The 13,697-nt window shown below is 46.0% G+C and overlaps 2 protein-coding genes across 2 annotated transcripts in view; one reads left to right on the top strand and one right to left on the bottom strand.

Annotated features, from left to right (window-relative positions):
• Nucleotides 1–10,744, bottom strand: part of LOC105922083 (sialoadhesin) — an 11,685-nt gene extending 941 nt beyond the window's left edge. The window contains exons 1-7 of the mRNA XM_036131180.1: nucleotides 10,665–10,744; nucleotides 10,403–10,438; nucleotides 7,279–7,393; nucleotides 7,077–7,213; nucleotides 5,167–5,406; nucleotides 4,765–5,034; nucleotides 3,834–4,073 (exon numbers count right to left, since the gene is read on the bottom strand). Of these exons, the coding sequence (XP_035987073.1) occupies nucleotides 3,834–4,073; nucleotides 4,765–5,034; nucleotides 5,167–5,406; nucleotides 7,077–7,213; nucleotides 7,279–7,393; nucleotides 10,403–10,438; nucleotides 10,665–10,689 (1,063 nt within the window). The 5' untranslated portion in view covers nucleotides 10,690–10,744. The remainder of the gene's footprint in view (nucleotides 1–3,833; nucleotides 4,074–4,764; nucleotides 5,035–5,166; nucleotides 5,407–7,076; nucleotides 7,214–7,278; nucleotides 7,394–10,402; nucleotides 10,439–10,664) is intronic.
• Nucleotides 1–13,697, top strand: part of LOC118560255 (protein NLRC3-like) — a 943,592-nt gene that overhangs the window by 379,441 nt on the left and 550,454 nt on the right. The window lies entirely within an intron of this gene.

The following is a 13,697-nucleotide window of genomic DNA, read 5'->3' as shown; positions in this document are numbered from 1 at the left end:
ATATGCAAATCAAATAAATGATAAAAAACCTGAAGAATATTCAAAATCAAATACCTTTCTATACTCCTATATGTGTTTATAGCAGGGTTTTTATGTACTTTAATAAAAGGTGTATATATTTTATTTCCCTAACCACAACTGGGAAACATTTTGCTATTAAAAAAACTTGTATTTTTATGTATTTCTGTTGTTTATTTTTTAGAATATGCAATATTTACGCAAATACAAAAAGAAACCCCCGCCCCGAAGAAATACAAAAGAGAAAAAAGGTGAGAAAAAGGAAATATTGTCTACTGGAAGTTATTCTGCTGGTGCTGATGGAACGGATCATGGTAGCGGTACGGATCGTGGTAGCGGTACGGATCGTGGTAGCGGTACGGATCGTGGTAGCGGTACGGATCGTGGTAGCGGTACTGGTCGTGGTAGCGGTACGGATCGTGGTAGCGGTACGGATCGTGGTAGCGGTACGGATCGTGGTAGCGGTACTGGTCGTGGTAGCGGTACAGATCATGGTAACGGTACGGATCGTGGTAGCAGTACGGATCGTGGTAGCGGTACGGATCGTGGTAGCGGTACGGATCGTGGTAGCAGTACGGATCGTGGTAGCGGTACGGATCGTGGTAGCGGTACGGATCGTAGTAATGGTACGGATCGTTGTAGCGGTACGGATCGTGGTAGCGGTACGGATCGTGGTAGTGGCAGACCTGTGGAACCACCAGAACAGGCAGAGCAGGCGGCTGGGACCCACAGGGAACCACGCTGACATGGAAGCGTACATCAGAGAGGGTCCAGCTGGCTGAGACACGGCGTCAGAGCACATGAGGCAGGACCAGAGGTTCTGGTCCGAATGGGTCGGCTGAGGCAGAGCCGACTCTGACTGATAGCAGCAGGAGGAGCGGATCAGGTGCAGAGTGGTGGCTGGTAGGTGTCTGAGCTGATTGGACGACTGGTGGCTGAGGAGTGGATGGAGCTGATAGGGCAGTGGAACCAAACTGGTCCAGAAAAGTCCAAACCAAAACCCGAATCATGCCAGGCAGCTGGTTTCATGTTGGTCATTTCCCTCTAGATGTCTTCATAGGAACCATTCATCCATAAAGGTAGATCTAAACCTTGTGTTAGAAGCCATTTTATACTAAATGGGCTTTCCATACTCCCCTCCTCACCAAGACCTTTGCATGTTTCATCCTGATTTTAGCATTTTTCATGACTGGACAGTTTTTCTCACGCTGTCATGTGACCCGACTGGACCAAAAGTGTGATACTTTCACTTTCTGCTGATCCGCCTGAACAAAGGGGTAAAAAAACATATTCTATTCTATTCTATTCTATTTGATTCTGTTATGTTCTGTTCTGTTCTACAATATTCTATTTTCTTCTAATATATTATATCATATTCTAATCTAATTTATACTGTAATTTACATGCTGTATGCAACGAAATTCCGTTCTGTACGCACTCTGTTCATACAGAATGACAAATAAAGTTGTCTAAGTCTAATCTATCTAGTTATACTCTATTCTGTTATATACTGTTCAGTTCTATTCTATTCTGTTCTTGTATATTCTATTCTAATCCACTCTATTCTATTCTGTTCCATTCTATTCAATTATATGTGATTTTATTCTAATATATTCTATTCTAATCTAATCTATCCTGTTATACTCTATTCTGTTATATACTGTTCAGTTCTATTCTATTCTTATATATTCTATTCTATTCCATTCTAATCCACTCTATTCTATTGTCTAGTTTAAAAAGCCAACCCCTAGTTTTGCTTTATATATATATATGTATATATATATATATATATATATATATATATATATATATATATATATATATATATATATATGTTCTTATATTCTATTCTACTTTAACATTTTTTATCCTTGGATGTTTTTTGTTTCTGTAGATGTCTCTGTCTCTCACGTTGTTGACCATATCTAGCGTTGCAGTTATAGTCCAGCCCATTATTTAACTTTCTCTGGGTGTATTCTGTATGTTGGCATCCTTCCTATGATTCCTCTTCCTCAGCTCCCTCCACCTGGTTCCTCACACCTGCTCTCCCTGCCTTCTCTCCTCCTCCTGTATGTAACTGCCTGGTTTCTACTCACTGGCTCAGATTCTGCTTCCTTCACCTGCTGTAGGTCTGTTCTTTTATTTAACAGTTAAATTAGGGCTGTGCATAAAAATCGATATAAAGATTAATATCGATATTTTTAAAAACGATTTAATATCGATATTCTGGCTTTCAATATCGATATACCTCCCAACCTCTAGGGGGCGTTATTACAGCGCAACCATTACAGTTCACAGCGAAGGAGAGCGAGTGAGACGAATTTGTGGAACGGCCGACAGGATTTTAGAAGCTCCTTTGTCCCTAAAATCAGATGTTTGGGCACATTTTTGGTTTCTGTGACACGTTAAATGGATTGAAGCAAATGCACTTTATTTTCCTGTTAATATGTCTGTGATCAATAAATAGAACATAAACATAATATTTGGTGATTGAATCACTGAGCATTAATTCAAATTAATAAATATCGATATTGGAATCAAATCAAGCTGAGCTATGTATCGAGAATCGTATCATGAGCTGTGTATCGAGAATCGTATCGAATCGGCTCATCCTAGATGATACCCAGCCCTAAGTTAAATATCTTTAATAACCTCCTGACTTCCTGTAGGACCACCTCCACCAAACGTGGTCCAGAAATAGAAATATTTACAGCGATAAAAACCTCAAACATGCCTGATACACAGTTTAAAACAGAAATCTTTGGTTGAACATATTAACATATAAAAAGCCACTTCCCTCTGGCAGGAGGCTGCGGTCCATCAGGACCAAAACCTCACGCCACAAGAACAGCTTTTCCCATCTGCTACCAGCCTTATCAACAAGGCCAAGAGCCGCCTGTGACATTGGACACTGACTCTCTCTCGTTCAGGACTTACAAGCTTCTGTGTTACATTAACACACAGTTTACTGAGTGGATATAGCTTCCGTGTATATATCCTTTTACTTCTTATTTTACTGTATTCTTATTTTGTGTCTGTACCATCAATACCAAGTCAAATTCCTTGTAAGTGCAAACCTACTTGGCGATTAAACTTGATTCTGATTCTGAAAGGGGAAAATGCAAATATAGTAAAACGACAGGTAAATATTTCCCATAAATGTTAGATTTGAATTAGTTGATTTTTCTGATAAAAGCTAAACTAAGGGTGAACTTAGAAAACACATAAAACATGAAATATATCCCATAATAACCATCATCCATCTTGTGGAAGCTCCTCTGTGTTTAAGGTGAAAAAGGCTGAAAATCCACCAATCTGGCCAGAGTTTGGCGCCCCCTTCTGGTCAACACCTGAACTCTGGTTAATTCATCATGGGCCATCAGTTGGCTGCCTGCTGACACCATTTACCTCATCAAAGGGTTGCCGGTTCAAATCTGCTCTGTTTTATTGTCACCATTTTTTGAAAATATCTCATAAATTCATCACAACAGATGATCCTGGGTTCTTGGTGGTGATGTAACCCTATGGGTTCTCTGACAGAACGGTTCTAGATACCATCGCCTGCAGAGGTTCTGTTTGAGGGATTTCATCTGAGAAAGCCTTGAGCTTTGTGTGAGTGGCACTCAGCAGGGATTTTATCCTGAAGGTTCAGAGTTAGTTTGGACCTGATTCATGGAGAAATGAAGCTGAAGCCATAGTTTCAGAGCAGCTTCTCAGTTTATTCTGGCTGAAGGTCCAAATAAAACAGACCTGCAGGATCTACGGCGTGCAGAACATGACCAACGCCTGAGACGCACCCCAGTGTGAAGACTAACCTCTGACAAAGAGCCAGCTGGATGGAGACTCCTGACCGTCCACGCTGCACTTGTAGAGCCCTTCATCAGACGTGGAGACGGGGTGGAGGGTCATCTGACCCGAGGGCTCGGTTCTGATCCAGGAGCCGTCTCTGTAGAAGCTGGCGGGCCGGGCCTGGGGGGTCCTGCTGCGACAGGTGAGGGTGACGTTTGCTCCAGAGGTGACAGGGAGGGCAGGACTGACCAGGATCAGCGCTCTGTCTGGAGCAGAGAGGAGAGCTGGGTCAGCTTCAGAGGATGCTGCTGCACGGCGTTGAACCGACACACAGTTACACCTCGTTCCCTGGTTTAGCCTCCCCGCATGTCCCAGGATTCACTAAAACCTTTTAGTTTGCTCATGAAGCGTTAAAAGGCCGTGCCCCGCCCACCTGTCTGAGATTCTGCTACAGTAAGACAGGAGCGCTAATCTCACAGGTCAGGATTAGCATCAGGATTTAACAAAAAAACATTAAATTAAATAAAAGTGACATTCATAAAGATACAAGTTCAAGTGTAGCAGTCCACTTCAATCCAATCATTATCCTCTAATAATAATAATAATAATAATAATAATAATAAAGCACCCGTTGAGTCAGGGGCAGATTAAATGCACATTTAAGGAAGAATCTGTATCCATTCCCGTTTTCTCCTCCATGTTCTGTTCAATATTCAGGGAGTATGGTCGACTAAAATTTATTCTGCGTCTGGTCAACACATTACAGTGAGCTGAGCTGTCGACCTCCCCAAGATGGCGGCCCTAAATCTCGTCAGCGCACATAGGCGAAAGCGGTCGATGCGGGGTCTACTCTTATATGATGTCTATGGTGTGGAGTAGCGAGCTTTGGTCTGTGGGCGGAGCCTTAAAGAGACAGCGCACATTAAAGCCGTAGACTGGCCCCGCCTTCATACCTACCGTATACTGTGATGCTGACCGTGTTGCTCCGCTGCCTGGAGGGAGACTCGCACCAGTAGAGGCCGCTGTCCGACGGCTTGGCTCTCTGCAGGCTGCAGCCAGAAGAAGTGGGTTTGGTGCAGCTGGAAACCTTGGTTTTGTTAGCAGGAACCCTTTTGATTGTCCATCCCTGAGAGCTGCTGTCGATGCCGCAGCTCAGCGAGAAGGATTCGTACTCAAAGAGCTGCGACACGTCTGGATCGACCGTCAGAGACGCTGGCTTGGAGACATCTGGGGACAGAGATGGACCTTCAGTCAGTGGAAGCTCTTCCCTCAGGGAAACGCCACTCATATTAATGTTTAAATGTAATATTAACATGGAATTTAAATATTAAACACAGGGTTATATTTATATTCCTTTACCTTCGACGAGAAGCCAGCTGGTTGGAGAAGTTGCTCCGTTGGTTTGACATTGATAAGCGCCTTCAGTGGCCCTGGAGACGTTATGGAGGGTCAGCTGACCCGTGGGCTCAGCGCCGATTAAGGAGCCGTTTTTGAAGAAAGTCGCTGCCTTGTCTGTGCCTTGTCTGTGCCTACAGCTCAGCGTGACGTCGTGTCCTGCCTTCACCGGGAGAACCGGACTCTCCAGGATCACATCACCATCTCCACAGAGGAACAGAGAGGGACACTGGTTGGTTAGAGGCTAAAACTGGCTCTGACTGAAGTCCTCACACTAGTTTGGATTTAGCAGACTTTGTCTGACTGACTATAAACCAAACCCTGAACCAGGGACCTAGACACCTTCCTGGTCAAAGTGTTCAGATAAAAGTCTTCCTGTCTTGGAAAGGTCTTCTTCATAAAGGATGTCTGACCTTAAAGCGACTTCCTGTTGGATAAAGGTTAATACAAAACAACAGAACGGCCTCTTGGGCCAAGGAACCGTGTCTGTGGACCTTCTCCAAGCAGAAACCGGTTCGGTGTCACTGAACAGAGACCGGTTTGAGTCCGGCTAGAGCAACATGAGCTCAGATGGTTCCTGGACTTTGTCCTGACCGACGGAGAGTGAGGACCTTCAGTCCGACATTTCTCTACAGCTTTGTTTCTACACTGTTGGTTCCATGTTCAGTCGGTGCTGCTGTGTCAGAAGCTGCAGTAAAACACCTGCCGGGTCGGTACAGGACACTGGATTCCTGTTGGTTTGGTTCACTAAATGGTTCTGAGACATAATGAGCCCTAAATCAGGATCTGATCTGCTACACCTTGTTCAGAAATCACTCCTCAACAGAAGCTCAGGTGGTGAACTTTGGCCTGCAGGGCTGCCGAGTCACGGCATTGGGTCATTAGAAGAACTGTTTAGGTATGAGAGCATGAGGAGGTGACTCAGTCTGTTGATCCAGGTGTGTTTCTGAAGAGCCGGACCTCAGACATGTCTAAATGTTACAGAACAGAACTGGGCCATGTTCTAGGTGTGATCCAGCCTTCATCCTGGAACCCGAGGAGGCGTGGAGCTCGTCTGGGTCAGCAGAACATCACAGCCCTGTGGGTTCGGTTCTGTTTTGAAGCCTCGCCTCTGATGAAGCTACCGTCAGAAGTGGTCCGCTCTATTTCAGAAAACTTCACCACGACCCGTCCGATCTGAGTCAAAGGCGCCTGTGTCGGTCCTGGAACCTGAGACCGAGGACCAGCTGGACACGCAGAACCTCTCGCATCGTTCCATCAGACTGGGGAGCTGCTGAGTGCGAGTACATTGCCAAGGACGTTGGAGAGGTTGGAGACGTTGGAGACGTTGAAACACTCTGGTCGTCCTGGTTCCCTCAGAGCCCCACAGACGCTGAAGGCTGCCTTGGTCAGCTAGGACCTTCTGAGGTCTCCAGACACGAGGACACCTCTCTCTCTGGAGACAGAGTCATGAGGACAGGCTGGTCAGGGTTGTTGGTTCCTGCTCCCCATCAGTCGGCTGTTAGATGCCAGTCAGCGTGCATCATGTCAAAATAACTGGCCAACAGAAATAACAGAAATAAAACCTAAAAGCTGTGCAACATCCAAGTCTGAGAAGAAATCAGTCAGGTGTGAAGCTGATTTCCCACCAAGTGTTGAGAAGACTGGCTGAGCCTGACCTGGCATGATGGAGCTTGTACTGCCCGGACTCTAGGGGGCGCTGTCCTACCGGCAATCTTTCCCTGGCTAAGAACCCACCCTGAGCCCCTCAGCTTTTCTCTGGGGAGCTGAAACGCTGCTGAATGGGAGAACCCAGTCGGTAGCATTCTGGAGACGGACCGAGGAACCACCAGGACACGGTCACGCAGATCGGACCTTCTCAGGAAGACTCTTACTTGTGACGGAGATGTTGACGGCGTTGCTGCTGTCTCGGTGTCTGGACTCACACCAGTACACTCCGGTGTTCAGCGGCTTCAGGTTGCTGATGGTGCAGCTGGAGCTCTGTTTAGAAACACACTGGGACATCTCCAACCTGGAAACACATCAGCCGGTCAGATGATGGCAAAGCTGTGAGATGACGTCCAGAGCAGGACTGACCCAGGTTCTGTGTATGTCCACACCGTCCATGGAGCCGGTCCAGACTGCTCACAGCTGATGGAGACCGTCTCATACTCAAAGAACTGAGACCTGCCGGGGGAGACGGTCAGGGAGGCTGGAGGAGACAATTTCACCACGAGATGTTCAGGTTCTCTTTGAGAAAGACAGAACTTCAGCAACGTCAATGAAGCTTTTAGACCACAAACAGACACCAATGGAACCAGAACCTGATAAAACCAGAACCTCGTCAGTTTACAGCATCTGGAGGAGCAGAAACTGGAGAAAGTAGTGCTCTGAACTGCTCCATTAATAAAGCCTCAGAACCAGACCAACTGGACCGCTCTAAAACTGGATCATCAGAACCAGACCAACTGGACCTCTCTAATACTGGATCCTTAGAACCAGACCAACTGGACCTCTCTAATACTGGATCCTTAGAACCAGATCCAATTGGACCTCTCTAATACTGGATCAACAGAACCAGACCAACTGGACCTCTATAATACTGGATCATCAGAACCAGACCAACTGGACCGCTCTAATACTGTATCTTCAACCTGAGACCAACTGGACCTCTCTAATACTGGATCATCAGAACCGGACCAATTGGACCGCTCTAATACTGGATCCTTAGAACCAGACCAACTGGACCGCTCTAAAACTGGATCTTCAACCTGAGACAAACTGGACTGCTCTAATTCTGGATCATCAGAACCGGACCAACTCGACCTCTATAATACTGGATCATCAGAACCAGACCAACTGGACCGCTCTAATACTGGATCTTCAACCTGAGACCAACTGGACCTCTCTAATACTGGATCATCAGAACCGGACCAATTGGACCGCTCTAATACTGGATCCTTAGAACCAGACCAACTGGACCGCTCTAATACTGGATCTTCAACCTGAGACCAACTGGACCTCTCTTCTTGAGCCTCAGAACCAGACCAACTGGTCCTCTCTAATACTGGATCTTCAACCTGAGACCAACTGGACCGCTCTAATTCTGGATCATCAGAACCAGACCAACTGGACCGCTCTAATTCTGGATCATCAGAACCAGACCAACTGGACCGCTCTAATACTGGATCTTCAACCTGAGACCAACTGGACCTCTCTAATACTGGATCATCAGAACCGGACCAATTGGACCGCTCTAATACTGGATCCTTAGAACCAGACCAACTGGACCGCTCTAAAACTGGATCTTCAACCTGAGACCAATTGGACCGCTCTAATTCTGGATCATCAGAACCAGACCAACTGGACCTCTATAATACTGGATCATCAGAACCAGACCAACTGGACCGCTTTAATACTAAAGCCTCAGAACCAGACCAACTGGACCGCTGTAATACTGGATCATCAGAACCAGACCAACTGGACCGCTTTAATACTAAAGCCTCAGAACCAGACCAACTGGACTGCTCTAATACTGGATCCTTAGAACCAGACCAACTGGACCGCTCTAATACTGGATCCTTAGAACCAGACCAACTGGACCGCTCTAAAACTGGATCTTCAACCTGAGACCAACTGGACCTCTCTTATAAGCCTCAGAACCAAACCAAGTGGACCACTATGATACTGGATCATCAGAACCAGACCAACTGGACCTCTATAATACTGGATCATCAGAACCAGACCAACTGGACCGCTTTAATACTAAAGCCTCAGAACCAGACCAACTGGACCGCTGTAATACTGGATCATCAGAACCAGACCAACTGGACCTCTATAATACTGGATCATCAGAACCAGACCAACTGGACCTCTATAATACTGGATCATCAGAACCAGACCAACTGGACCGCTTTAATACTAAAGCCTCAGAACCAGACCAACTGGACCGCTCTAAAACTGGATCTTCAACCTGAGACCAACTGGACCTCTCTTATAAGCCTCAGAACCAAACCAAGTGGACCACTATGATACTGGATCATCAGAACCGGACCAACTGGACCTCTCTAATGATGGATCTTCAACCTGAGACCAACTGGACCGCTCTAATTCTGGATAATCAGAACCAGACCAACTGGACCTCTATAATACTGGATCATCAGAACCGGACCAACTGGACCTCTCTAATACTGGATCCTCAGAACCAGACCAACTGGACCGCTCTAATACTGGATCTTCAACCTGAGACCAACTGGACCTCTCATTTTGAGCGACAGAACCAGACCAACTGGACCTCTCATTTTGAGCGACAGAACCAGACCAACTGGACCTCTATAATACTGGATCATCAGAACCAGACCAACTGGACCTCTCTAATACTGGATCCTCAGAACCAGACCAACTGGACCGCTCTAATACTGGATCTTCAACCTGAGACCAACTGGACCTCTCATTTTGAGCGACAGAACCAGACCAACTGGACCTCTCATTTTGAGCGACAGAACCAGACCAACTGGACCTCTATAATACTGGATCATCAGAACCAGACCAACTGGACCTCTCTAATACTGGATCCTCAGAACCAGACCAACTGGACCGCTCTAATACTGGATCTTCAACCTGAGACCAACTGGACCTCTCATTTTGAGCGACAGAACCAGACCAACTAGACCTCTCATTTTGAGCGACAGAACCAGACCAACTAGACCACTATGATACTGGATCATGAGAACCAGACCAACTGGAGCTGAACCTAGTGGGGTTGGTGGAACTGCTGCTTTATTTTCCACTAGAACCCTGATCCAAACGGATCAGCGCTCCTTTATCCCCTCTGTAGGATGTATTTTGTAGATTTTTAGGTTCAAGGTGCCGTCTGCAGCCTTTAATGCCATAACATCTGCAGCCAACATGCCAGATAAGTTCATGCTTTAGTAACATTGTAGGATGTGATGATTTGTGTGTTCAGCTGTTCTTCCTGTCTCTTCATTGGTCCTGTTGCTCCAACTCCAGCAGACAGATCCAGAGTCTGGGCTCTCTGACCTGCTGCTAGCCTTCCTGCTGAGACGACTAGCATGATCAGACCAGATCTGTCTACGGTCCGTATTACATCTACTGAGACATTCTACATGTTATTAGGCCCACATTAAAGCAGAGTCCAACATTTAGCAGTCATCAGACCCCCACAGGTAGAGACGTTTCTTCAACAGCGGGAGGAACTCACCATGAGTGGAAAACATCTGGCAGCAGCTGCACCACGCTGAGGAAACAACCACACCACAGGCGCACCACAGGTTACTTTATGTTCCACTGTTCTGTAGTTTTTATTTTTATCACAGTGCAAAGAGTTAACATGGTGTTACACTCTTCCTGGCTTGGATTAAACCAAAAACCAAACTATACTAACTGAAACTTCTTCTTCACGTCTCGTTCCTCCCCTCTGAGAAACAAATCAGTTAATTGAAGTTTTGTTTTTCCGTACTCACAGAGAAGCAGCAGCAACAGCTTCATATCGTCGGCAGCAGAGCTTGTTCTGTCCGTCTCTTAGCAAGTCTGTCTTATGAACATCCTGTTTAGCCAGACCACAGCGAACCAGAGGAGGATGTGAGACCAGCAGCTGCGTACGGATGATAAGTCACTACAGCACGCTATTGTGGCTTTGACTGTCCATAGAAGCATCACTTTACATGTTAATCACGTTAATCTGCAGCTGATAAAATAGCATGAGTCAGCAGGACTCAGCCCTGCTCTGCAGACCGATCATCAGATCTAAGATCAACCACAGCGTCTTTGATTACAAGCTCAACAATTCATAGAAACATCAGAATTTATTAAAACAAAGACCTGCAGATGCATCTGAGGGTTGGTGATCTGAGTCCAGGTCTGTAGGGCTGAGTGCTGGTGTCCCTCAGGGCTGTGTGCCCAGCCCACTGCAGTTCACGGCACTAAAACACACCCCTGAGGGACACCTGACTAAAGCATCTGCACTAACAGCAGTAGTCTAGACTCTAGGACTCATGGAAATTATGTTTTAGTGTAGACGGAGAGGGTTAAACAGCTGAAGGGCTGGTGGCTCCATGAGAACACAGAGAAACAGAGGAAAGTTTAACGTTGACTCAACACAGCAAACTAGCGCTGACACTATGGGAGGTGGTGGTCTCCTCTCCTTCAATCACTGATGCAGGTGTTGACTCATAACTACACCAGATCTAGGACTAGTCTACTGACCTGTGGCTCAATGGTTAATGCTTAGCTCAGCGCGTACAAGAACAAAGCTTGTGTGAAAACAAACGGTGGTAAACTGACCTAAAAACAGCTTCTTTCCCAAAGCTGTGAGGGCTATCGCCCCCTGCTGGGGATCAATAGACCCACAGCCCAGTTCATGTCTGCTACATGTTACATGATGCTGGTTCCAAGGGTTTGTGCTCACATTTAGTTTCTCCTGGAGATTGTTTGGACATCTATGCAAACTACTCAGTTCTTTAACGTGAAGATTTACATTTGTGCTGATGACCATTTGAACACGTTCTAACTTCTCTAGGAATGCTTGTCCGATACATTCAGGCGATAATTCTCAGTTGCTTAGATCATTCTGTAAAGTGACTGTTATCTGATGTTTCTGACGGAACATTTAAATCTTATCAGATGCTGAGCTCTAGTTGCACTTTGTAGCTTGTGGTGCATTAAACTGAACATCATGGCTTGATTTACGTGCTACGTGTGAATTCTGAGCCTGTGTCTGACCAAAATCTCATTATAGTTATACATATATACTTAATCAGACTTTTACCCACAGTATAGGCCTAGCGGAACACCAGGCTTTACTCCACAGTATCTACAGTTGAATAATACAACGGCGACGGGTCTGAAGTCGTTCAGTCGTGCTCTTCTTGGTTTTTGGGGGCAGGAATGACGGTGGAGGCTTTGAGGCAGACTGGGACATGACACGAGGTGTTACAGTGTCTGTGAACACCATCATCAGCTCAACAGCACAGGGTTCAGGGTGGATGAGGAGACAGTCCTGCTGCATACACAGTCGGTTCAATTCCCTCTCTGGAATGGAGAGGGTGGTGGAGGGGGTGGAGCTGGAGGGGGGGTTGGAGGTTGGGGGGCTGGTCAACTTGAACGACGGGGATGAGGAGATGGTGGACTGGTGGAGAGGTTGAGGAGAAGTCACGGGGGATAGTGTCTGATTGACTCAAAGCGTCGTTAGTACTGGGGGGAGTCTTTGGGTTTAAAGTTGGTGATCTGTCTGGACCCCCTCCAGATATTTACATAGAACTGGTCCTTGAGGCGTGTTTCAGCTTTTTGCACCTACTTGCTAATCCTGGACTTTAACAACCTGCATCTGCTGCTGTCCCCACTCCTAAATGCCTCCTCCTTTTCCACCCGTATGCCAGTCCACCAGGGTTTGTCCGTGTCTAACTCTGGTGTGTGGGGGTTAGTCACGGACATCGTTGAAGCTGTTGTAGGACGTCTCAGCCTCTAAACTCATCCAGGTTGTTGGTAGCAGTCCTAGACGTCTAAACAGACCTGCAGATCCTCACCAGCCTCCCTGGTCCTCTTCTTTGATGGACTCACCACTAATATTGGTCTGTATGCAGGAATCAGGTGGACCAGAACATGATCAGGGTGTCCCAGGGCAGTGCAGGGCATGGTGTGATGGACACTGCTTACTGTGGTGTAGCAGTGATCCAAAGGGTTCCCCTGTCTGGTTGGACACTTTACAAACTGTATTTGGGGACTTCTAGGCAGAGGTTACCTTTGTTAATGGTAATAAACTGGTTATCGGCTATTTGTGTCCTTTTGTCCTTGCTTGTGTACATAGTTCATTGTTTTTTTTTCATCTTAAAGGTACGGTGGACAATCTTTTTCAGCTCCTTATCTATTGGTTGTCCCTCATACCATCATTCTAACACGCTAACATAACACCAGTGTGCTCGTTCCTTGGTAGTTTCTGCTTGCTGGTTGCACACTTCTAGTGTTTATATAGCCAGTTAGCTTAGCGGTTAGCTTAGCAGTTAGCTTAGCAGTTAGCTTAGCAGTTAGCTTAGCAGTTAGCTTAGCGGTTAACGTCAGGGTTTACCGTTTGTTGCAGCTCCATTGCTCTGACTGTAGACTTTGAACATGGCTGAGAGTCACAAGAACAAACCGTGTTCATGTCTATTAGAAGAAGAAGAAGGCCTCAGTAGAAATAAATCAGACCAGGGAGGATTTGTGAGACTTTTTTATGTGACCCCCTGGGGAGCGGTAAGACGGTCTTGCCCAGTTATTTAGGAAGGCAGTTAAGCATTTCTTACCTACATTTCCAAGAAAAAAATCAACCACTATACTTTTAATTTTGCTGAAGAGTTTTAGTTATGTGTAAATATCTTAGTTGTTGATTGAAATATGTTTGACTTGAAGTTGAATTATTTCTGTTTATAGGTTCTTATATTTAAAGAGTTTGCTGTTGGACAACGTTAGAGCTGTTGTCCTGATATTAAAGCCAAACTGACAAGCTGAGAGTTATTTGACTG

This window comes from Fundulus heteroclitus, unplaced genomic scaffold (genome assembly GCF_011125445.2).
Source record: "Fundulus heteroclitus isolate FHET01 unplaced genomic scaffold, MU-UCD_Fhet_4.1 scaffold_41, whole genome shotgun sequence".
Classification (NCBI taxonomy): Eukaryota; Metazoa; Chordata; class Actinopteri; order Cyprinodontiformes; family Fundulidae; genus Fundulus; species Fundulus heteroclitus.
The sequence above is the reverse complement of the archived record's forward strand: the minus strand, read 5'-3'. Positions and strand labels throughout refer to the sequence as shown.